Raw genomic sequence first — 25,923 nt, 5'->3', positions numbered from 1 at the left:
ATTTGATACATCAGAAAAGCAGATCTTAATATTTGGTACAGAAACCTCTGTTTGCAAATACACAGAGCAAACGTTTCCTGTAGTTCTTGACCAGGTTTGCACACACTGCAGCAGGGATTTTGGCCCACTCCTCCATACAGACCTTCTCCAGATCCTTCAGGTTTCGGGGCTGTCGCTGGGCAATACGGACTTTCAGCTCCCTCCAAAGATTTTCTATTGGGTTCAGGTCTGGAGACTGGCTAGGCCACTCCAGGACCTTGAGATGTTTCTTACGGAGCCACTCCTTAGTTGCCCTGGCTGTGTGTTTCGGGTTGTTGTCATGCTGGAAGACCCAGCCACGACCCATCTTCAATGTTCTTACTGAGGGAAGGAGGTTGTTGGCCAAGATCTCGCGATACATGGCCCAATCCATCCTCCCCTCAATACGGTGCAGTCGTCCTGTCCCCTTTGCAGAAAAGCATCCCCAAAGAATGATGTTTCCACCTCCATGCTTCACGGTTGGGATGGTGTTCTTGGGGTTGTACTCATCCTTCTTCTTCCTCCAAACACGGCGAGTAGAGTTTAGACCAAAAAGCTCTATTTTTGTCTCATCAGACCACATGACCTTCTCCCATTCCTCCTCTGGATCATCCAGATGGTCATTGGCAAACTTCAGACGGGCCTGGACATGCGCTGGCTTGAGCAGGGGGTCCTTGCGTGCACTGCAGGATTTTAATCCATGACGGCGTAGTGTGTTACTAATGGTTTTCTTTGAGACTGTGGTCCCAGCTCTCTTCAGGTCATTGGGCAGGTCCTGCCATGTAGTTCTGGGCTGATCCCTCACCTTCCTCATGATCATTGATGCCCCACGAGGTGAGATCTTGCATGGAGCCCCAGACCGAGGGTGATTGACCGTCATCTTGAACTTCTTCCATTTTCTAATAATTGCGCCAACAGTTGTTGCCTTCTCACCAAGCTGCTTGCCTATTGTCCTGTAGCCCATCCCAGCCTTGTGCAGGTCTACAATTTTATCCCTGATGTCCTTACACAGCTCTCTGGTCTTGGCCATTGTGGAGAGGTTGGCGTCTGTTTGATTGAGTGTGTGGACAGGTGTCTTTTATACAGGTAACGAGTTCAAACAGGTGCAGTTAATACAGGTAATGAGTGGAGAACAGGAGGGCTTCTTAAAGAAAAACTAACAGGTCTGTGAGAGCCGGAATTCTTACTGGTTGGTAGGTGATCAAATACTTATGTCATGCAATAAAATGCAAATTAATTACTTAAAAATTATACAATGTGATTTTCTGGATTTTTGTTTTAGATTCCGTCTCTCACAGTTGAAGTGTACCTATGATAAAAATTACAGACCTCTACATGCTTTGTAAGTAGGAAAACTTGCAAAATCGGCAGTGTATCAAATACTTGTTCTCCCCACTGTATATACAAGAACTGCTTATTGACAAGAAAACACAATAACACTGTGGATTAGAGGTAGTAACAACAACACATACTATTTAGCAGTTATTTCTGTTGCTATATGGAGATGGGAGGGACAGAAGAGAGGTCAAGAGAGTGGAATGTGTTCCTGTGAATGTGGGATTGGAGTAGACGGAGGGCAGGTCATACCAGGGTGAAGCTCTTGGGAGAAGCAGCCCATCTCTTCACCGTGGTTAGGGGCCACTCCTGAACCACGTCTTTAGTCTTCTCTTCTACCCGCATCACCGACTCTTTGGTTATCCCAAGTAACCGAGGGACCAGCTTATTCTTGCTTTTCATCTTTTCCTAACAGACAAGACATAAGACAATATTTTCATAGGTGTTAAACACCTACACAGATGATTCACTGGGGGCATCTCTTTATTCAGAGAAATTAAAACCGCAGCAGAGCAGCACTGCGTGCCACAGATAGCACACATGCTCTGTTCTGTTTGTCTGTCCTGAGTCAGGAGCTCCAGTGGAGGGTTGATGGGGAGTGACCTTGCAGAGTTCAGGCTTGTTTAACCGGGGCTCCCTCCTGTTTTGCTGAACAGGCCATCCCCAGTCCCTCCTTCCCCAGGTCTCTGTTGCTAGGGGAGCCTCGGCCTGGCTGTCAGTCTCCACCAGCAGCAGCACACTGACTCTGCCTGGCTCTAGTGCCCTCCTCCTCTCTGCCCACACACAATCCATTATGCCTCACTTCAGAGCATAAGCCGACTGTTGGCTCCACTCCAGCAATGCTGAACACTACGCACAATTAACGGTTAGGGGGACGGGGGAGTTGAAAAATACCTTTTCACGTCTCCAGGCAAATATTTTTATTGTCAGGTTCTAAAAGTATAGCTCCTTAACAGGAACAAGGGAACAGCTTTATAGCAACTTGTACAGACACATTGTTTTTCATCCAAGGTCAGATAACATTATGTTGATTATCATGGTAGCTATGTTTAGAGAACTATTCCAATTGTTCATTGTCTTTGCTTACTCAAGAAGTTGTTCACAGTGTATTCAACGCAGGAAGTCAGATTTTGGAATCTGAATTGGTTTGACATGTTAGAGATAGTATCTTAAATCTGTAACCTTTTATTTCAGACATAGCAGGTGGGTGAGGTTGTGAAACATCTTCTGGTCTGGGACTGGAACTGTCAGATAGGTTTTATTGGCTGTAGTCCAACCATCACAGACAGGCTGAATTCCTTCCATATCATATTTCGGAACCTTACAGTTATAAAAAGCTTGTTCTGGAAGCACTGAGCTGGTTTAAGAGTGACACATAACAAATGAAAGGTTGCAATAAACTTCCAAATTGTGCATTACCTACAGTATATCTATGTGTATATCTATATCTATCTATTTGGCTGTGGTTGCAGTGTGAGAGAGTGCTGCTAAAATGAATTATTTATCATGTCCTTAAAACCCCCAACTCCCTCTCCTCATCTCTCTCTCTCACCCACTCTTTCGCTCGCTCTCGCTCGCATACACACAGCTCTCAAGGCTAATCTTTACCTTGCAGTCAGCTGTATTTACATTGTAAATCCTTCAGTTTACTTTCTGTTGGAGAACACAATCCTCTCCTCTTATATCTTACCTTCACCAGGAAGAAGGAGACCCCATATGTCGGAAGGGACCTTGCTAGTTTCGCATACTTCACTTTAGACTCAATCTCGGTCATTTCTCCACAGGTTTTGTGATCCTGCGGGTCAGAGGGAAATAGGTGCAGCAATATGAACTTTTTAGAGACTTAACATTTTAAAATGTTCTGAATATTATTTATTTTAATTCACAGCTTTTAAATTTCCCTTTGATAACATATAAATCCATACGCTTACAACATACTGAACAATACTGAACATACCACAAATATTTTCTTCTCCGACCCTCTCTGCTTGATGTACTCTTTGGGTAGAAACTCCTTCAGGCTATGGAGATAAATCACATTTTACAAATTTACACTCATGAGGCATTTCCCTTTCCAAAAAATGCTTTCACACTTGAGGTCATTCTTACCTCAGCAGTTACATATTTCAAGTGTTAACATTATTGTATGCACTCAAATGGATATCCCAAAGTGAAGGATTTCATCTAAACTAGGATGGGAGGATTGAGACAGAGTGTCTAAAACAATAGTAGTGTTGGAAAGTACAGTATAGTGTTATTGTTAATGATATCTGATAAGAGGACTTACTCTAGGAATCCAGGCTTGTGTTTGTGTTCGACATGGGGTCCAAACTGGATCTGAGCCTGAATTCCAGCAAACTCACAGGCTTTATCAAACGAAACAGGGTGGGAGCCGTTCAGTATGTCATCTCTGGCCTAGAGGAGAGAAGGAAAAGAAAGAGAGTGTACTTTACACTGAGTTCAAGCTAGAGAGTAATGCAGCTTTATCTGTTTTGAAAGTTGCTTCAGAGTGCCTGCTAGGTGAAAAAATGTAAACCATCAGCAGAGATACAACATAAACACTTTACTTAGATGAATGGACTCAGAGGAACCAAACAAGATTAATTTGTAGCAATCCAAGACATTTGCTAACATATGAAATGTAACAGCCTCAACCATTCATCATTACAGTCAGTGGTGACATATTAACAGAAACAAAGACGTCAATAAACATGCACATTTCTCAGAATATTGCATCAACATTGCAGAGGGATCCACAATGTGTCATTAATAAACTGCTTTGAAAATTAAAGAGCAACTTTCACTGAGTGGTTTTTAATTATTACAATATGAACAAATTATATACAAAACATTAAAACAGAAGGCCTAAATAAAGTCCAAATTAATACTTATTGCCAGGCCTCAATAATGCTTGATAGCAACCATGTAGCAACCCGTCCCCTGTCTGGCCACAACAGGAATGACTGTTTCGATACACTTCCATCAAGGCTTCAGTTGGAATATACAGAACTATTTTGCACCAATAATCTAAGATATCTGTTATATTTAAATGTCTTGTCCAAGCATTAGCATGGGGCCTGTGTTTCCTCATGGGGCCTGTCAGTTATGTCTTTCTGTGTGTGTGTGTGTGTGTGTGTGTGTGTGTGTGTGTGTGTGTGTGTGTGTGTGTGTGTGTGTGTGTGTGTGTGTGTGTGTGTGTGTGTGTGTCGCTCTCACTCACTCGCTCTCAATTCAATTTAAGGGCTTTATTGGCATGGGAAACATATGTTAACATTGCCAAAGCAAGTGACGTAGATAATAAACAAAAGTGAAATAAACAATAAAAATCACACTCACAAAAGTTCCAAAAGAATAAAGACATTTCAAATGTCATATTATGTCTATATACTGTGTTGTAACGATGTGCAAATAGTTAAAGTACAAAAGGGAAAATAAATAAACATACATTTGGGTTGTATTTGTTCTTCACTGGTTGCCCTTTTCTTGTGCCAACAGGTCACACATCTTGCTGCTGTGATGGAACACAGATATTTCACCCAGTAGATATGGGAGTTTATCAAAATTGGGCTTGTTTTCTAATTCTTTGTGGATCTGTGTAATCTGTGGGAAATATGTCTCTCTAATATGGTCATACATTTGGCAGGAGGTTAGGAAGTGCAGATCAGTTTCCACCAAATTTTTCTCAATCGCAAGGCTATGCTCACAGTCTGTACACAGTAAAAGCTTTCCTTATGTTTGGGTCAGTCACAGTGGTCAGGTATTCTGCCACTGTGTACTAGAGCCAAATAGCATTCTAGTTTTCTCAGTTTTTTTGTTAATCCTTTCCAATGTGTCAAGTAATTATCTTTTTATTTTCTTATGATTTGATTGGGTCTAATTATGTTGCTGTCCTGGGGCTCTGTGGGGTCTGTTTGTGTTTGTGAACAGAGCCTCAGGACCATCTTGCGTAGGGTACTCTTCTCTGTAGGTGATGGCTTTGTTATGGAAGGTTTGGGAATCGGTTCCTTTTAGGTGGTTGTAGAATTTAACGTCTCTTTCATGGAGTTTGATAATTAGCGTGTATCGGCTTCTCTCTCCCTGGCTCTTGCTCTCTCTCTCCCTGGCTCTGGCTCCCTCTCTCTCGGTGGCTCCCTCTCTCTCGGTGGCTCCCTCTCTCTCGGTGGCTCCCTCTCTCTCGGTGGCTCCCTCTCCCTCGGTGGCTCTCTCTCTCTCAGTGGCTCTTGCTGGCTCTCTCTCTCAGTGGCTCTCTCTCTCAGTGGCTCTTGCTGGCTCTCTCTCTCAGTGGCTCTTGCTGGCTCTCTCTCTGTGGCTCTCTCTCTCAGTGGCTCTTGCTGGCTCTCTCTCGGTGGCTCTTGCTGGCTCTCTCTCTGTGGCTCTCTCTCTCAGTGGCTCTTGCTGGCTCTCTCTCTCTGTGGCCCACTCTCTCAGTGGCTCTTGCTGGCTCTCTCTCTGTGGCTCTCTCTCTCAGTGGCTCTTGGTGGCTCTCTCTCTCTGTGGCTCTTTCGCTCACTGGCTCTCCGTGGGCCTCTCTCTCTCTCCGTGGCCCTCTCTCTCTCTCTCTCTCCGTGGCCCTCTCTCTCTCTCTCTCTGTGGCCCTCTCTCTCTCTCTCCGTGGCCCTCTCTCTCTCTCTCCGTGGCCCTCTCTCTCTCTCTCCGTGGCCCTCTCTCTCTCTCCGTGGCCCTCTCTCTCTCTCTCCGTGGCCGTGGCTCTCTCTCTCCGTGGCCGTGGCTCTCTCTCCGTGGCTCTCTCTCTCTCTCCGTGGCTCTCTCTCTCTCTCCGTGGCTCTCTCTCTCTCTCCGTGGCTCTCTCTCTCTCTCCGTGGCTCTCTCTCTCTCTCCGTGGCTCTCTCTCTCTCTCCGTGGCTCTCTCTCTCTCCGTGGCTCTCTCTCTCTCTCCGTGGCTCTCTCTCTCTCTCCGTGGCTCTCTCTCTCTCTCCGTGGCTCTCTCTCTCTCTCCGTGGCTCTCTCTCTCTCTCTCCGTGGCTCTCTCTCTCTCTCTCCGTGGCTCTCTCTCTCTCTCCGTGGCTCTCTCTCTCTCTCCGTCTCTCTCTCTCTCTCTCCGTGGCTCTCTCTCTCTCTCCGTGGCTCTCTCTCTCTCTCCGTGGCTCTCTCTCTCTCTCCGTGGCTCTCTCTCTCTCTCCGTGGCTCTCTCTCTCTCTCCGTGGCTCTCTCTCTCTCTCCGTGGCTCTCTCTCTCTCTCCGTGGCTCTCTCTCTCTCTCCGTGGCTCTCTCTCTCTCTCCGTGGCTCTCTCTCTCTCTCCGTGGCTCTCTCTCTCTCTCCGTGGCTCTCTCTCTCGCGATCCATATGGGTGGAGCTATCTGTCCTCTAGCATTGAGCCAATGGCCACCATACCCCATACAAATGATGATTACATTTTGTTGCATAATAGTTTTTTTTTTAATAGTATTTTTTGGCAATTTTTATTGACACAGGGCATACATCATGCGCTGTGAACACAAACGTAAAACAAGCAGGGGTTTAGCGCCCCTTGAGAGCAGCCAAGGAAGTGAGAGAAGGGAAGAAGTCCATTTGAGCAGCAGCAAGGGATTCATTATTTTTTACTGAATGACACTGACAAAAAAGAAAACGAACATGTACCTGTGTGAAAGAGAGCCTATGATAGAATATCAGAGGTACACAAGGTCTTATCTGATGACATGAGTCTGAATTTGCTAAGCATAATATTATTAACAATCTTGCGGACCAGTTTTATGGGCTTAGTGGCCTCAAAGTGCATGGACTCTACAGTTCTTGACACAAACCGTGCGCCAGGCATCTACTACCATACCCCGTTCAAAGGCACTATTTTGTCTTGCCCATTCACCCTCTGAACGGCACACTTATACAATCCATGTCTCAATTGTCTCAAGGCTTAAAAATCCTTCTTTAACCCGTCTCCTGAACGTTTTACATCCTCCTAACCAACTATGCTCTTTTGTTAGTTTTTTTGCATTGTTTGTAACTTATTTTGTACATAATGTTGCTGCTACCGTCTCTTAAGACCCCAAAACACTTCTGGCCATCAGAACAGCGATTACTCACCACGAACTGTAAGAAGTTTTTTCCTTTAACGAGTCCGACGAGAAGGATATACTGCTTTCCCGGGAACAGGTCCAAATCCCCGTAATTTGCGTGAAGAAAAGACGAAAGAAAAGGGTTGGGTTGCCTTCTGAGAATCCGTAGGCACCGAGTTAACTCCCACTGCCTTCTGTTCTACTGGCTAATATGCAATCATTGGAAGATAAAATTGATGACCTACAATTACGATTATCCAACCAATGGGACATTAAAAACGAATACCTTATGTTTCACTGAGTCGTGGCTGAACGACAACATGGATAACAGAGCTGGCGGGATTTTCCATTCACCGGCAAAACAGAGAAAAAGCTATGTCTGGTAAGACGAGGGGTGGGGGGGTGTCTATTTGTCAATAACAGCTGTTGCGCGATGTCTAATATTAAAGAAGTCTCGAGGTATTGCTCACCTGAGGTAGAGAACCTTATGATAAGCTGTAGACCACACTACCTACCAAGAGAGTTCTCATCTATATTATTCGTAGCAGTCTATTTACCACCACAGACCGATGCTGGCACTAAGACCGCACTCAACCAACTCTATAAGGCCATAAGAAAACAAGAAAATGCTCATCCAGAAGTGGCGCTCCTAGTGGCCGGGGACTTTAATGCAGACAAACTTAAAACTTGTTTTACCAAATTTTTTACCAGCATGTCACATGTGCAACCAGAGGAAAAAAAGCTCTAGATCACCTTTACTCCACACACAGAGATGCATACAAAGCTCCCCTCCGCCCTTCATTTGGCAAATCTGACCATAATTATATCCTCCTGATTCCTGCTTACAAGCAAAAACTAAAGCAGGAAGTACCAGTGGCTTGCTCAATACGGAAGTGGTCAGGTGACCTGGATGCTACTACAGGACTGTTTTGCTAGCACAGACTGGAATATGTTCCGGGACCACCTCAGTCATCGGCTTCATCAATAAGTGCATCGACGACGTCGTCCCCAGTGACTGTACGTACACATCCCAAACAGAAGCCATGGAATACAGGCAACATCCGCATCGAGCTAAAGGCTACAGCTGCCGCTTTCAAGGAGCGGGACACTAATCCGAACACTTGTAAGAAATCCCGCTATGCCCTCAGACAAACCATCAAACAAGCAAAATGTCAATACAGGATTAAGATTGAATCCTACTACACCGGCTCTGATGCTCATCGGATGTGGCAGGGCTTAAACTATTACGGACTACAAAGGGAAACCCAGACGCGAGCTGCCCAGTGACGCGAGCCTACCAGAAGAGCTAAATGCCTTTTAGGCTCGCTTCGAGGCAAGCAACACTGAGCACCAGCTGTTCTGGATGACTGTGTGATAACGCTCTCGGTAGCCGATGTGAGCAAGTCCTTTTAACAGGTCAACATTCACAAAGCAGCGGGGCCAGACGGATTACCAGGACGTGTACTCAAAGCATGCGCGGACCAAATGGCAAGTGTCTTCACTGACATTTTCAACCTCTCACTGACCGAGTCTGTAATACCAGCATGTTTCAAGCAAACCACCATAGTTCCTGTGCCCAAGAACACTAAGGTAACCTGCCTAAATGACTACCGACCCATAACACTCATGTCTGTAGCCATGAAGTGCTTTGATAGGCTGGTCATGGCTCACATCAACAGCATCCTCCCGGATACCCTAGACCCACTCCAATTTGCATACCGCCACAACAGATCCACAGATGATGCAATCTCAATCGCACTCCACACTGCCCTTTCCCACCTGGACAAAAGGAATACCTACTGTATGTGAGAATGCTGTTCATTGACTACAGCTCAGCGTTCAACATCATAGTGCCCACGAAGCTCATCACTAAGCTAAGGACCCTGGGACTAAACACCTCCCTCTGCAACTGGATCCTGGACTTCCTGACGGCCCACCCCCAGTTGCTAAGGGCTGGCAACAACACATCTGCCACGCTGATCCTCAACACTGGGGCCCCTCAGGGGTGTGTACTTAGTCCCCTCCTGTACTCCCTGTTCACTTACGACTGCGTGGCCAAACACGACTCCAACACCATCATTAAGTTTGCTGACGACACAACAGTGTTATGCCTGATCACCGACAACGATGAGACTGCCTATAGGGAGGTCAGAGAACTAGCAGTGTGGTGTCAGGACAACAACTTCTCCCTCAATGTGAGCAAGACAAAGGAGCTGATCGTGGACTACAGGAAAAGGCGTGCCGAACAGGCCCCCATTAATATCGACGGGGCTGTAGCAGAGGTGGGTCGAGAGTTTCAAGTTCCTTAGTATCCACATCACCAACGAACTATCTTGGCCCAAACACACCAAGACAGTTGTGAAGAGGGCACAACAAAACCATCAGACTTTACATTGACACCCCACTTTTGTTTTGTACAATGCTGCTACTCGCTGTTTATTAGTCACTTCACCCCTACCTACATGTACAAATTACCTTAACTAAGCTGTACCCCCGCACACTGACTCGGTACCGGTACACCCTGTATATAGCCTCATTATTGTTATGTTATTCTGTTACTTTTTTATTATTTTTCACTTTAGTTTATTTGGTAAATATTTTCTTAACTCTTTCTTGAACTGCACTGTTGGTTAAGGACTTGTTGTACTCGGTGCATGTGACAAATAAAGTTTCATGTGATTTGATTTAACATCAATAAGGGATCATAGTTTTCACCTGGATTCATCTGGTCAGACTATGTCATGGAAGGTGCTGGTGTCTTTAATGTGTTGTACTCTCAGTGTGTATCTGAATGTAGGCATGCATTTGAGATATACAATATACCACACCCCTATTTCATGAACTAAACTTTGACCTACCAGCACCATCACCCACTGTCAAAGGACACCATCACCCACTTACCCTGTGCCTATGCTCAACTTACCCCATAACCGGTGTAAGTTGTGCCAAGAGACCAGCTATGTTTTCGAAACTATTATGTTTACATGAATTCAGATTTTTTCCAGGGATACACAACATTCTGAAATATATGTAGATACCTTTGTTTGATAGAATACTATATTTCCCTTGACGTAGTGATGCTGAATGCAAAACATAGCTCAACATACCCCACTCTCTGTTAGCACTAATGTCAATCAGTCTACTACTGTACCCTAAAGAGTTCCTCCATTAACCTGGGGGGAATATTACAGCAATGAACAAACGCTGACAATGACATAATTGCCTAATTCATACCACCGTAAATCGCCTTACTAACCAGCTAATAACTCAATAGGAAAATCAATAACAAGAACCTCCATGCCACAGCAAAACACATGGATATTCTGTTTAGAACGTATGTAGACTGGATTGGTTACACATATACTGCATTTAGATGAGACCACATACAATAACAATCAAGAAACTGAAGCTCTGATGAAAAGGGGGACAAAACTAGGCTTGGATGGTATAACGTACTAACCATATATACCTCGTACTTTGAAGTACCGACGGTAGGATTTTCATTATCTCATCTCACAAAAACATTGAACGTTTGTTTACAAAAAGTACATGGAACAAACGTGACGTGCCGATCCACTGTTGATCAGCACAAAAGGTGATCAAGAAACACTTGAAAGTCACTACTAATGTCTGCCAGCTAAATATATATAAAGTTAACTATCTTAGATGTGCCAAATACATTTTCTCTAGCTCAGGGCTCTACGCATTTGGTTTGCTAACTTGCAAGCTATAATGTCAGGTGGCTAGCTTAGAATATTAAGCTTCTTGGTTACAGCAGAGACACTCAATCCACCTCTGGATCAAATGTGAGTATTGCCAAGTGCTGAAATCCATACATTTGAATAAAACGTTAATCAAATAGAACCACCGACTGTTTTCTCATTACTGTTGCTCTAAGTTGTGCCAATTGAATCTCAAGGAAACAGTCGGTGATTGTATTTGATTAACGTTTTACTAAAAAGTATGGATTTGAGCAAAGAAAGGCACGCAACAACAGATGACAAATATAGGTCCATGGTAAGGATTTAAGAAATTATTTTATTTTATTAATAAAGGTTAAGAGGTTAATAAAAAAAATATATAATCTGTGTTCAACAAGGAGTTGAGGTACTTGGCAAGTGTGAGTATAGCCTTCTGAGATAGTAGTTTGTTGGCATTCATTAGCATTTAGCTAGCGTCCACAATGGGAATTCGTTAGTACTTTGTTAGCATTTTTTAGCATAACAAATATTTCAATAATACATTGGAAAGAAATGGTGTCACTCGTGTGCAGGAACAGTATGAAGATATGGAAATGTGGATACCGCCCAACTCAACACAAAGGTTGTTTCCATGGCGCTGTATTTCCTGTAGTAGTGGAGTAGATAGATGTGTGAAAGGAGTGGATTGTCTGGTGTCTGGTTATGAATGCTGGGGCTGTAACTGCTGGAGACCCCCGCTGGTTGGAGGGGAGCGGATGAGATCATGGAAGCTGCACATCATTAATAAACATTGGGGTTAATCACTAAGAGGCTCTCCCTAAAGAATGCCAGGGATGATACTATAATCTACACTCACTAAATGAACCTACTAAGTCAGTCTCCTATGGTAATGGCTGCATGGTGAATGAGGACTATTCCATCGTAGCAGAATAGAGACATTGACAAGAAGCATGTGTAGTATGGTCATGTTCCGGAGACGCATCTGAGAGCACTGCAGAGGGAGAAGTCTTGGAAGGGAGGAGTGAGAGAGTGGATGTGGGGCCTGGGGTGTGTTCCAGCCAGAGAATGCTCCCTCTCTTCTTGCTCTGTCAGGCCTTTTTAATATTGTGACAAATTAGAGTCACTGGAGTCTGAGGCAACGCCATGTGAGGGGGGGGGGACTCTGTTCAGCATGTGTGAGTTTGTGTGTATGTATGTGTGTCTGCGTGCTTCTGTGTGTGTGACTGAGTGAAAACAAGAAAGGGAGGGGGAAGGCAGCAAGAGGAGCAAAGGGACAAATAGCTGGAGGAAGGAAATGTGTTTTTGTGAGAAAGAATACAGGCCTGTGTTTGTGAGAAAAGGGAATGCATGATGGAACACTGCAATGTATGCCAGAGTAAGCGGGTGTGGATGTGTCAGGATTTTTATGGGATTGAGAGGGCGTGAGGAAAAAAAACAGAGAGAGGGAAGGAGTCAGGGCAAGAGAGAGAGAGATAAAAGAGTGAAGGGGAGGATAGGGAGAATGGATAGTGTTAACTATAGATGTATTTATGGACTGAAGCTAGGATGCAGCATGTAAGACAAGGAGGGAGTTAACAATGGATGTACAGTACAGTATTTATGTAGGTGTCTAAGTGAGTGTGTGCGCGCATGTGTATTTATGGCGGTATATATGTGTTTACCGTATATATACACCGCCATAAAAAAGACAGACTATGGTTTGGAACTGCACATGGGGACAAAGATCATACTTTTTAGAGAAATGTCCTCTGATCTGATGAAACAAAAATAGAACTGTTTAGCCATAATGACCATCGTTATGTGTGGAGGAAAAAGGGGGAGGCTTGCAAGCCGAAGAACACCATCCTAACCGTGAAGCACGGGGGTGGCAGCATCATGTTGTGGGGTGCTTTGCTGCAGGAGGGACTGGTGCACTTCACAAAATAGATGGCATTATGAGGCAGGAAAATGATGTGGATATATTGAAGCAACATCTCAAGACATCAGTCAGGAAGTTAAAGCTTGTTCGCAAATGGGTCTTCCAAATGGACAATGACCCCAAGCATACTTCCAATGTTGTGGCAAAATGGCTTAAGGACAGCAAAGTCAAGGTATTGGAATGGCCATCACAAAGCCCTGACCTCAATCATATCGAACATTTGTGGGCAGAACTGAAAAAGTGTGTACGAGCAAGGAGGCCTACAAACCTGACTCAGTAAGACCAGCTCTGTCAGGAGGAAATGGGCCAAAATTCACCCAACTTATTGTGGGAAGCTTGTGAAAGGCTACCCGAAACGTTTGACCCAAGTTAAACAATTTAAAGGCAATGCTACCAAATACTAATTGAGTGTATGTAAACTTCTGACTCACTGGGAATGTGATGAAAGAAATAAAAACTAAAATAAATCATTCTCTTTACTATTATTCTGACATTTCATATTCTTAAAATAAAGGGGTGATCCTAACCAACCTAAGACAGGGAATATTTACTAGGATTAAATGTCAGGAATGGTGAAAAAACTGAGTTTAAATGTATTTGGCCAAGGTGTATGTAAACTGCTTACTTCAACTGTATATGTGTACAGTACTGTGCATAGCATGCTCCTCTGTGAGTCCAGGTGTCAGCGGGGAGCTCTCCTCTCAACCTCAAGGCAAGGGGAAGCTAATGTGGATGCAGTGAGGTGTGCAGTGAGCAAAGCATGCCTGGTGTAGTGCAGGCTCAACTCCCTGTGTCAGCAGCCCTCTCTCCTACTCCAACTCCATCCACACTGTAGTGTACAACAACACTGTAGTGTACAATCAGCCTTGCAAGGTTGACCCAATCCCCACAGCACAGCAGCACCGGCACAGCAACATAAGATAGCCTGTCTGTGATCCACATACACATACCCCTGTAAGCCAGGCCCAGCTCATCCTCTGAGAACTGCAGTACCAGCAAAGCTGCATAAGCCGGCGAGCTTGTGATGCAACAGTACCAGCAAGGCTGTAGGACAGCACACTGCTTAGGAGCTACAGCCCCATAGCCTTGGGCAGCAGATTCAGCTGTGTTTTTGCTGATGTCTGTTTTATTGACCGTAGGGCTACAGGAAGAGTCAGGGGAGGGCAGAGTAGAGCGGAATTGAGGAGGCTAGTTTACTACAGCTGTATTACTGTATGCCGGGCAGCAATGAGCATAGAGAGAAAGAAAGAGAGAGGGGCCTGACCTGTACATAGAGAAGGTTGAGCTGGACAGGGTCTCGTGAGTCCACATTCTGGTCGGAGTAGAAGAACTTGCGTCTGAGCAGCAGCATCTCACTCTCCTCCACCCCCTGCTCTCTGAACGTCCGGCTGTGGTCCAGCCAGTTCACTGACAAGAGAAAAAAAACACACTCACGTATAGTACCAGTGAAATGTTTGGACACACCTACTCATTCAAGGGTTTTTCTTTATTGCTACTATTTTCTACATTGTAGAATAATGGTGAAGACATCAAAACTATGAAATAACACATATGGAATCATGTGGTAACCAAAAAAGTGTTAAACAAATCTAAATATATTTTAGATTTGAGATTCTTCAAAGTAACCACCCTTGCCTTGATGACAGCTTTGCACACTCTGGCATTCTCTCAACCAGCTTCACCTGGAATGCTTTTCCAACAGTCTAAGGAGTTCCCACATATGCTGAATTGCAGCTATTCGACCATGAAGGCCTGATTCACAGTCTCCTCTGAACAGTTGATGATGAGATGTGTCTGTTACTTGAACACTGTGAAGCATTTACTTGGGCTGCAATTTCTGAGGCTGGTAACTAATGAACTTATCCTCTGCAGCAGAGGTAACGCTGGGTCTTCCTTTCTTGTGGCGGTCCTCATGAGAGTCAGCTTCATCATAGCGCTTGATGGTTTTGCGACTGCACTTGAAGAAATGTTAAAGTTCTTGAAATGTTCCGTATTGACTTACCTTCATGTCTTAAAGTAATGATGGACTGTCATTTCTCTTCGCTTATTTGAGCTGTTCTTGCCATAATATGAACTTGCTCTTTTACCAAATAGGGCTATCTTCTGTATACCACCCCTACCTTGTCACAACACAACTGATTGGCTCAAATGCATTAAGGAATTAAATTTCACAAATTAACTTTTAACAAGGCACTCCTGTTATTTGAAATACATTCTAGGTGACAACCTCATGAAGCTGGTTGAGAGAAAGCCAAGAGTGTGCCAAGCTGTCATCAAGACAAACGGTGGCTACTTTGAAAAATCTCAAATATAAAACATATTTAGATTTGTTTAACATTTTTTTGGTTACTACATTTTGATGTCTTCACTATTATTCTACAATGTAGTAAATAGTAAAAATAAAGAAAAACCCTTGAATGAGTAGGTGTGTCCAAACTTTTGACTGATATTGTACAGTATGTATACAGAGAAACATACACTTCTGCTACTGGGATTAGGCATGCTGACAGTCAAATAAAGCAGATGGGTCTAGACAAGCAGATTTAAATTACAGGGCAAAAATGTACTTTTTTATGTCTCAAAACAAACTAATCACCAAGTGAAGTTCAACTAAACATGAGCGCAGTAATTTGAATACTGTTCTGCTGAGAATAAGGAGACATTTTGATGATGATTTATGAATTCAAACTTTTCAAAATACAATCTCTGTCCAGGGTCATCACCAGAGTTTCATAACATTCAGGGCTCAGTCCTGAAGACCAGGGGTTGAGTGGTTGAATGGTACGAGAAAAAAGTAGTATTTTCTCAAATAATTTTCTGCAATTCAACGTTAATTTTACATGACTGACAATACAATTTAAAAAAAATATACCACATAAAATGACAAGCTACTCTGATATTGACATACTGAGATGAATAAAATGAACGACCAATGTCTTAAATGCAACCAACAGCCAATGAAAAGAGTGGATTCACTGATCTTAAACCTACAACATGAGGAAATTATAGTCCAGCAACTTTCCAGCGGCCCTCACTTATATATTTTCTGCAATTGCATTTTGAAATATTGCAAAAGACCTATTAGCTGCTGCCTGCTGTTCATTGACATCCACATTGACAGCCATAACTCGACAATCAGCTGTTTAATATATTTGCGGAGTGGGCTGCCCAATGGCAGGATTCCCAACTGTAGGCATACAGTATGCGCTTATAATGTGACAAAACACAATATACAGCAATTGTTTTTTTAAAGCTATTGATCCTCTCTGGCTAAATGATGCTCTCTGGTGTAGTATTTTCAATGATTTCATTTATTTCTGTAGAGATAGGAGTAATTATATAAGTTGGTAAATTTATTTAAATTTATCTGCAACACTTCCAGCACCCTTTCCTGCGGTGCTAGGTTTTCTTCCATGCGCTGTGCTCTCCCCAAGGCCAAATAATCAACACTTCTTATTAATAATTCAATGGATTGTGGTCAGCAACCCCATATGAGCTTATTGTGTAGGTAGGCCTACTGTTACAATAATATTTAAAATAATGTATATCAGCAAGTAGCCTAGCCTACAATTACAAAATAATACATTCATTAAGTCAAAGTATCCAACAGTGGTTACAGATACAGTGCATTCGGAAAGTATTCAGACCCCTTCCCTTTTCCCACATTTTGTTACGTTACAGCCTTATTCTAAAATGGATTACATTTACTTTTCTCATCAATCTACACACAATACCCCATAATGACAAAGTGAAAACCGGTTTGTAGAAATACCTCACTGACATAAATAATCAGACCCTTTGCTATGAGACTCAAAATTGAGCTCAGGTGCATCCTGTTTCAATTGATCATCCTTGAGATGTTTCTTCAATTTGATTGGCGCCACCAGTGGTAAATTCAATTGATTGGACATGATTTGGAAATCATATCTGCAGCACTCCACCAACCAGGCATTTATGGTAGAGTGGCCAGACGGAAGCCACTGCTCAGTAAAAGGCACCTGACAGCCCGCTTGGAGTTTGCCAAAAGACACCTAAAGGACTCTCAGACCATGAGAAACAAGATTCTCGGGTCTGATGAAACCAAGATTGAACTCTTTGGCCCGAATACCAAGCGTCACATCTGAAAGAAACCAGGCACCATCCCTATGGTGAAGCATGGTGGTGGCAGCATCATGCTGTGGGTATATTTTTCAGCGGCAGGGACTGGGAGACTAGTCAGGATTGAGGGAAAGATGAACGGAGCAAAGTACAGAGAGATCCTTAATGCAAACCTGCTCCAGAGCGCTCAGGACCTCAGACTGGAGCGAAGGATCACCTTCCAACAGGACAATGACCCTAAGCACACAGCTAAGAAGTGCCTACACAGAAATGGCTCAATAAAAAAGCAATATTTTTTTTAAATCTTAAAACATCAAATTAGGCCTACCTAATTATACATTAGGCAATCATCACTGATAATTGTGAATGATAATTCTTCATGTTTTACAGGTGAAAAGTCCATGCTGCATGCATGCAAACCATTTGATCCAAATCAATTTCATGGGAAAATGCATTTCGACCTTCTTGAATGATGTAGGTTAAGTAGCCTAACTAATTTTTTATTACATTTTAGAGCAGATGGCGTTAAACACAGCCACCTGTATTTTGTTTTAATCAAAGCATATGATGCGTGCTGTTGAGTTCTGTCCTCATGATCTCAGTATATATACACCTGTTCTGAAAGGCCCCAGAGTCTGCAATACCACTAAGCAAGGGGTACCACCAAGCAAGCGGCACAATGAAGACCAAGGAGCTCTGCAAACAGGCCAGGCATAAAGTTGTGGAAAAATACAGATCAGGTTTGGGTTATAAAAAATATCTGAAACTTTGAACATCCCACGGGGCACCATTAAATCCATTATTTAAAAAATGTAAAGAATATGGCACCACAACAAACCTGCCAAGAGAGGGCCGCCCACCAAAACTCACGTACCAGGCAAGGAGGGCATTAACCAGAGAGGAAACAAAGAGACCAAAGCTCCACAGTGGACATTGGAGTATCTGTCCATAGGACCACTTTAAGCCATACACTCCACAGAGCTGGGTTTATTGAAAGGGTGGACAGAAAAAAGCCATTGCTTAAAGAAAAAAATAAGAAAACAAGTTTGGTGTTCGCCAAAAGGCATGTGGGAGACTCCCCAAACATATGGAAGAAGGTACTCTGGTCAGATGAGACTAAAATTGAGCTTTTTGGCCATCAAGGAAAACGCTATGTCTGGCGCAAACCCAACACCACGAGAATACCATCCCCATGCTGTGGGGATGTTTTTAAATCAGCACGGACTGGGAAACTGGTCAGATTTGAAGGAATGAATGATGGCGCTAAATACAGGGAAATTCATGTGGGAAATCAGTTTCAATCTTCCAGAGATTTGAGATTGGGACAGAGGTTCACCTTCCAGCAGGACAATGACCCTAAGCATACTGCTAAAGCAACACTTGAGTGGTTTAAGGGGAAACATTTAAATGCCTTGGAATGGCCTAGAACTCAATCCAATTGAGAATCTGTGGTATGACTTAAAGATTGCTGTACACCATCGGAACCCATCCAACTTGAAGGAGCTGGAGAAGTTTTGCCTTAAAGAACGGGCAAAAAGCCCAGTGGCTAGATGTGCCAAGCTTATAGAGACATACCCCAAGAGACTTGCAGCTGTAATTGCTGCAAAAGGTGGCTCTAAAAAGTATTGACTTTGGGGGGGGGGTGAATAGTTACACATGCTCAAGTTTTCAGTTTTTTGTTCTTACTTCTTGTTTGTTTTGCATCTTTTGCATCTTCAAAGTGGTAGGCATGTTGTGTAAATTCAATGATACAAACCCCCAAAAATCTATTTTAATTCCAGGTTGTAAGGCAATAAAATAGGAAAAATGCCAAGGAGGGTGAATACTTTCGCAAGCCACTGTATCCCATTTGGATGGCTTCAGGAGTTTCATGTAATCACAGCTTGAACTAAGTGGCTCATTTACTTGACTATAAAATATTTTTTACACCATCACAGCAGTACAAAAGATTCGGGGCTGACCCAAAATCAGTCGGGGCTAAAGCCCTGAAAGCCGGGTCCTGGTGACATTCCTGTTTCTGTCACATTGTGGTAAAATAATTAAACATTGATACAGTACTATGACTTTGAATTTAGAGATAAAGCACATGTTAAAATGAGATGATACTAGACTTACATGTATTTATTAATGAGACTTTGGTAGGGGCGTTGACTGGGAGCATGTAATACTAGACAATTAACAACACATTTTGTGTTCTTATGGAACTGCTCTTCAAACTCACAGTCATCGTCTGTGTGGAGTTTGGCTTTGAGCTTTTCCATCTTCCTCTCGTCTCGGAGCAGAGTCCTGTCCTTCTTCAGGGTGCCTGTCCCATGACCGTCCTCCTTCTTCTCCTCCACCCCCTCCTGGAGCAGGGAGTACTCCTCGTAGTTGGTGATTCCTGAAGAGGAGACACAGCCAGGAAAATCTCAGAGAGGGAGCAGTTTAGAGCACAGAGCCAGCACGTTGAGCTGTGGCATATCAGAGAAACCATTCCCTGCCTCCTACGTCCTCCCTCTCTACCTCCCTCTGCCCAGAAAAAACAGTGGGGGAAACTGGAAAGCAGCCAGAAAACTAAAGTGGGAATTCAGAAGAGGAGAAGCCAAGCAGAAAGCCCTCTCTAAACAAACACTAGCCAATAAAGAGATCTACCAGACATCTCTCTTCTCCTCACCCAATTGAGTTTGGGCACAGGCAGCCCAGCATAATTGAAATATATGGCTGTGGAAAGAAACACCTCCATGAGAGGAGAGGACAGCACAGTCTATGGCTACACAATTACCACCCATAATTCTAACAGAGGAGGAAAATATGTTTTACACCATCAAACATATCTATATAAAATCTGGACTATGCCAGTACCATAGCTAATTCTTATGTTCTGAAAGCTAGGGGACGTGCATCCATACTGTAAGGTAGTGAGCTAAAAATAGGACCAGGTTTAATAATTTAAGGCTAGTGGATTGGTTGACTGGGTTCACATTGCAGTTGGAGAGAGTTTACCCACCTATTCTACTGCATATTGTAACAAGCAGCTCTCCTACAGTTTTAGAGTCATCCACCATGATAGTTTTAACTGCCCCGTCCAGCATCTTGATCTTCTGGGGCCTCTGTTTCTTCTTGTACTCCAAGACATCCTGGGAAACAAGGGGAGAGGTGAATCAGACGCAGTACCTTTGATGGAATGTGACAAACCAAGAAGAGAACACCTAAACATCTGTATGTAAGTAGAACATCTAAGTCAGATCTACCACAGACTTCTCAACACCTCTTCAGATTTAAATAGAACTGAGTGAGGTGTGGTCCAGGGGTCTGATTGGGCTCTATGATTGGGCTTTACCCCATTCCGGAGCATGTAGTAATCCAGAGTCCTCCCAGACTCCAACCAGATTCCTTTTCTGGGATCATCATCAGAGAGAAACAGGCCGTAATCAGAAGCTGAAACAGAGACACAGAGTACTTACACATATTACAGTAGTAATGGGAACAGTTGCTTGATTGTTTAAATAGTATGAGTCAACTCCAAATGAAAGATACTGTCTATTTTGACAAAACAATGTTTTGACTGCATCTTGTGTAGTTACTGTTTTATGATGTAGAGGATGTCTCTTCTTCTGATCTCATTGACATTCATATGAATTATCCATATAATGACATTCAGTTGGGAAAGAAAGGTAATCATGGCTGCCCATCAGACTCTCCAGCTGATATAAATCTGTTCTAAAGCCTAATGAGAGCTCACACCTTAAAGAGTGTCTCCAACCTGCCTAACTAACACCACAGAGAGCTTATCCAGCCTGCCTAGCTAACACCACAGAGAGCTTATCCAGCCTGCCTAGCTAACACCACAGAGAGCTTATCCAGCCTGCCTAACTAACACCACAGAGAGCTTATCCAGTCTGCCTAACTAACACCACAGAGAGCTTATCCAGCCTGCCTAGCTAACACCACAGAGAGCTTATCCAGCCTGCCTAGCTAACACCACAGAGAGCTTATCCAGTCTGCCTAGCTAACACCACAGAGAGCTTATCCAGCCTGCCTAGCTAACACCACAGAGAGCTTATCCAGTCTGCCTAACTAACACCACAGAGAGCGTATCCAGTCTGCCTAGCTAACACCACAGAGAGCGTATCCAGTCTGCCTAGCTAACACCACAGAGAGCTTATCCAGCCTGCCTAACTAACACCACAGAGAGCTTATCCAGTCTGCCTAGCTAACACCACAGAGAACTTATCCAGCCTGCCTAGCTAACACCACAGAGAGCTTATCCAGCCTGCCTAGCTAACACCTCCGCAAGAGAGGAACACCGCCCACAGACCCAGATCGAACCAGTCTCCTCAGAGCGAGAGCATAGACTGTAAGGCTTTGAAACAGTTTCCTGTCTTTCTGTAGTCAGAAAGCCATGCTGTGGGTGACATGGGTTTTTATCTCCTGCTTAAACAGTTTTGAACCGTTTGTATCCTTTTCATGCACACTGAAACAGAATTGGAGATCAGACACTAATGCCTTTTTTTACATTATTATTTTTTCGCAGACATGACTGCAGTATTCAGTACAGAGTGACTTACACAAGTAATTATGTCGTTTTTGCATTTATATTTTCTCTTAGTGCAACTGAGCCTTATGCAAGTTAAGATTTGACATTCAAAGAGCCCCCATTACCAGTAGTTCGCCCCATTTTGAGGTACCTCTCACCTTGGCCAGTCTGGGCTTCCGGAACCCTCTCCCTGATGATCCTGCAGGCGTCATACACAGGAGTGGAGGGCTCAAACTGCATGGTCTTCACCACATTGCACTGGCGTACACATATCTTGAGTGATAGGGCCACCATTTTCACTGGTGGTGTATTGGTGTCACCAACCTACACACCTGAAAAACACAAAAATATGTGTTTAGATATCTGTGGCTCAGGGAAATGTGAATAACATGACACTGGATATGTACACCAGAACAGCATACACAGGATATGGTCATACTTGTCCTCAGGTATATTGTAGAAGGTCTGCTTTGAATGAGTCTAATGCATCAGCTACTTTCCATCTCTCCCGATTCCTTAAAGGTTAAGAAGTAAGTAGAATTGTTTACATACACAGTGTTTAGCATATGCTGAGCCGAGCCAAGGTGAGCAGGTTAACCTTTCAGCAGAAAGCAAACGTCTCTGTAGTCACCTACAATAATAGGACAGAAGACGCTACAGAGAAAATGACATTCTAGAGCAGCATCATTATCTGTGTTTTACAACCCCTTACAAGCAGACACCGGAGTCAAACCAGTGGGTGTTATGTCATCTGTTAAAAGGCAAACCAATTCCAGTACACTGCAGTTCCTATTCCTACTAAAGAGTAAACACAGACAAAAGGGAACTCTAATGATACCCTTTTATGTTTTTCTTTCTCTTAGCCGGGAGGGAAAACCATTCACAATGGATCTCTCCAACAGTTAGGCATCTCTTTTTTTTCAGAATTTAGTTCAGCAATTCTTTCCTCTACTCGGTGCACTGTCAAATCTGGATGACAAGACCATTTTCAGACAACCCTCAATTTTCACCTTTATGGTAGAGGGAGTGCATATATGTTAGATATACTGTACAGGGGAATATTATGGATTATTATGGATAATATGAGTTGACATTCACCATGGTCCTTCTTGGGGACAAAGGTCATGTTTTAAGCTGTTCTTGTGAATCATCAAATTGACTCCATTTAGAGAAATATAGCCATGACAAAATGTTTTCCCATACAATCATTCTGTGAGCAATTTCAGAGAAAAAGTTTCTAATGATGTGGTTGTGAATGAGGTCCCCTCTGACTAGCAGTGTTTCATAGTAGTCACTCTACCCTTCTCCTGCAGCCCACACAGAGCCTCTTCTCTCCAGATAGTCCCTTTGCACAAAGAGCCAGAGGTAATGGCTCTGCATGGGGCCTGCTCCATACAACCTGCCACAGGAGTCCTGCTGCGCCTTTGTGGCTCAGATATGTGGTTAGTCTCTGTTAGAAAGGCCACATGAGGACCAGCTAGCCCAGGCCACACATACACAGGCATGTGCACACACAGAGGATGGGTTATGCTACACACTAGAGGTCGACCGATTATGATTTTTTCAACGCCGATACCGATTATTGGAGGCCCAAAAAAGCCATAATTGGCCGATTATTTTTGTAAAATGTATTTATTTGTTATAATGACAATTACAACAATACTGAATGAACACTTTTATTTTAACTTAATATAATACATCAATCAAATCAATTTAGCCTCAAATAAATTATGAAACATGTTCAATTTGATTTAAATAATGCAAAAACAAAGTGTTGGAGAAGAAAGTAAAAGTGTTCCTTGCTCAGAACATGAGAACATATGAAAGCCGGTGGTTCCTTTTAACGTGAGTTCAATATTCCCAGGTAAGAAGTTTTAGGTTGAGGTTATTATAGGAATTATAGGACTATTTCTCTCTATATCATTTGTATTTCACATACCTTTGACTATTGGATGTTCTTATAGGCACTTTAGTATTGCCAGTGTAACAGTATATCTTCCGTCCCTCTCCTCGCTACCTCCTACCTGGGCTCGAACCAGGAACACATCGACAACAGCCACCCTCGAAGCATCATTACCCATCGCTCCACAAAAGCCGCGGCCCTTGTAGAGCAAGGGGAACAACTACTCCAAGTCTCAGACCGAGTGACGTTTGAAATGCTATTAGCGCGCACCCCGCTAACTATCTAGCCATTTCACATCGGTTACACCAGCCTAATCTTGGGAGTTGATAGGCTTGAAGTCATAAACAGCATTGCGAAGAGCTGCTGGCAAACGCACGAAAGTGCTGTTTGAATGAATGCTTACGAGCATGCTGCTGCTCAGTCAGACTGCTCTATCAAATCATAGACTTAATTATAATATAATAACACCCAGAAATACGAGCCTTAGGTCATTAATATGGTCAAATCCGGAAACGATCATTTCGAAAATAAAACGTTTATTCTTTCAGTGAAATACGGAACCGTTACGTATTTTATCTAACGGATGGCATCCCTAAGTCTAAATATTGCTGTTACATTGTACAACCTTCAATGTTATGTCATAATTATGTACAATTCTGGCAAAGTAATTACGGCCTTTGTTAGGAATAAACGGACTTCACACAGTTCGCAATGAGCCAGGCGGCCCAAACTGCTGCATATACCCTGACTGCTTGCACGGAACGCAAGAGAAGTGAAAATTTCCCTAGTTATAAGAAATTCATGTTAGCAGGCAATATTAACTAAATATGCAGGTTTAAAAATATATACTTGTGTATTGATTTTAAAGAAAGGCATTGATGTTTATGGTTAGGTACATTTTTTCGCAAATGCGCTTGTTAAATCATCACCCGTTTGTCGAAGTAGGCTGTGATTCAATGAGAAATTAACAGGCACCGCATCGATAATATGCAACGCAGGACACGCTAGATAAACTAGTAATATCATCAACCATGTGTAGTTAACTAGTGATTATGTTAATATAGATTTTTTTTATAAGATAAGTTTAATGCTAGCTAGCAACTTACCTTGGGTTCTTGCTGCCCTCCCATAAAAGGTAGTCACAGCCTGCCACGCAGGCACCTCGTGGAGTGCAATGTAAGGCAGGTGGTTAGAGCATTGGACTAGTAACTGGAAGGTTGCAAAAACGAATCCCCGAGCTGACAAAGTAAAAATCTGTCATTCTGCCCCTGAACAAGGCAGTTAACCCACCGTTCCTAGGCCATCATTGAAATTAAGAATGTGTTAACTGACTTGCCTAGTTAAATAAAGGTGTTAAAAAATTTAAAAAAATAAAATAAAATACGTGTCCAAAAATACCGATTACCGATCGTTATGAAAACTTGAAATCGGCCCTAATTAAATCGGTCGACCTCTACTACACACAGCCCTGATTCAGGGAACATTATAAGGGCAGTAGGGTGTAACATGGCCTTGTACTGTGTGGTGATAATCAAAGTGTAAATATGTATTTTGAAAGCAGGAACTGCACAGTATATTCGTTGCAATCTTGGAATAGAAACATTGTAGGAGGAGGAGCTGAAGACAACCAGAATCATTCAATGGAACTCAGCCGTTGCGTAAAGGATAGAACACCCATTCCTTTCGATCACGGTTTCGCTTTATATCCATCAATAATAGCTCAAAGCTCCGCCATTTAGGCTTCAAATGCGATGAATGAAAAATTAGAACATTCCTGTTCTAGGCAGTAAGGATATATTTTACTCAAAAGACCTTGCCATTCCAAATCAATGAAATTCTCAAGTGAAGGCCAGCAGTCACTCCAGAGAGAGAGAGCGGGAGAGAGAGGGAGCATCCACATTATGAAACCCAGGGGGATAATCACTACTCTGGAGCGGAGCTAACAGTAGCAGTAGCAGCGTGAGAACCCATTTCTCACAGAGTTCCTCTCCTCTCTCTCTTCTGGCAAACACTCAACAGCAGCAGCAGGCTTCTCATTAGCTCAGCTTTCAGGCCGACACAGACCCATCACAGAGCAGAGACGACAAAACATGGAGCAAGCAGATCGCAACCACAGATATATCAACACACAAAACGAATGGGTTTCTACTGTGTCCACTGAAACATTATGCTTCAAAGTGGACTTAAAATAGTATTTATTTCCAGGCCCCTGTCCTCTCTTATATCATTACCAGGGCTTTCTCTCATCTATCCAGAGGGCTTCCAGTATTAAGTTACTGGTAGATTTGTTTACTACACAAAACAGAGAAGAGCAGCTTGGAGGGCAGTGTAAACATGGACAATTAAATAAGAGCTGAAGTCAGAAGCCATCTGGAGGGGATTCATGTCTAATGATTTGTTGTAATAACAATAGCAGAGA

General features: G+C 43.1%; 1 protein-coding gene across 6 annotated transcripts in view; it reads right to left on the bottom strand.

Annotated features, from left to right (window-relative positions):
- The window catches only part of LOC139539931 (talin-2-like), a 148,918-nt gene that overhangs the window by 60,315 nt on the left and 62,680 nt on the right, over positions 1 to 25,923 (bottom strand). For 5 of the 6 annotated variants that reach the window (XM_071343344.1, XM_071343342.1, XM_071343347.1 and 2 more), the window contains 9 exons: positions 21,760 to 21,933; positions 20,405 to 20,502; positions 20,072 to 20,201; positions 19,307 to 19,465; positions 14,252 to 14,394; positions 3,641 to 3,768; positions 3,311 to 3,374; positions 3,044 to 3,148; positions 1,606 to 1,761 (listed from right to left, as the gene is read on the bottom strand). In XM_071343344.1, the coding sequence (XP_071199445.1) occupies positions 1,606 to 1,761; positions 3,044 to 3,148; positions 3,311 to 3,374; positions 3,641 to 3,768; positions 14,252 to 14,394; positions 19,307 to 19,465; positions 20,072 to 20,201; positions 20,405 to 20,502; positions 21,760 to 21,895 (1,119 nt within the window). In that variant the 5' untranslated portion in view covers positions 21,896 to 21,933. Of the gene's footprint in view, positions 1 to 1,605; positions 1,762 to 3,043; positions 3,149 to 3,310; positions 3,375 to 3,640; positions 3,769 to 14,251; positions 14,395 to 19,306; positions 19,466 to 20,071; positions 20,202 to 20,404; positions 20,503 to 21,759; positions 21,934 to 22,153; positions 22,296 to 25,923 lie in introns of those variants that run through there. The other variant, XM_071343346.1, reaches the window with a different exon arrangement.

Source organism: Salvelinus alpinus, chromosome 15 (genome assembly GCF_045679555.1).
Source record: "Salvelinus alpinus chromosome 15, SLU_Salpinus.1, whole genome shotgun sequence".
Classification (NCBI taxonomy): Eukaryota; Metazoa; Chordata; class Actinopteri; order Salmoniformes; family Salmonidae; genus Salvelinus; species Salvelinus alpinus.
The sequence above is the reverse complement of the archived record's forward strand: the minus strand, read 5'-3'. Positions and strand labels throughout refer to the sequence as shown.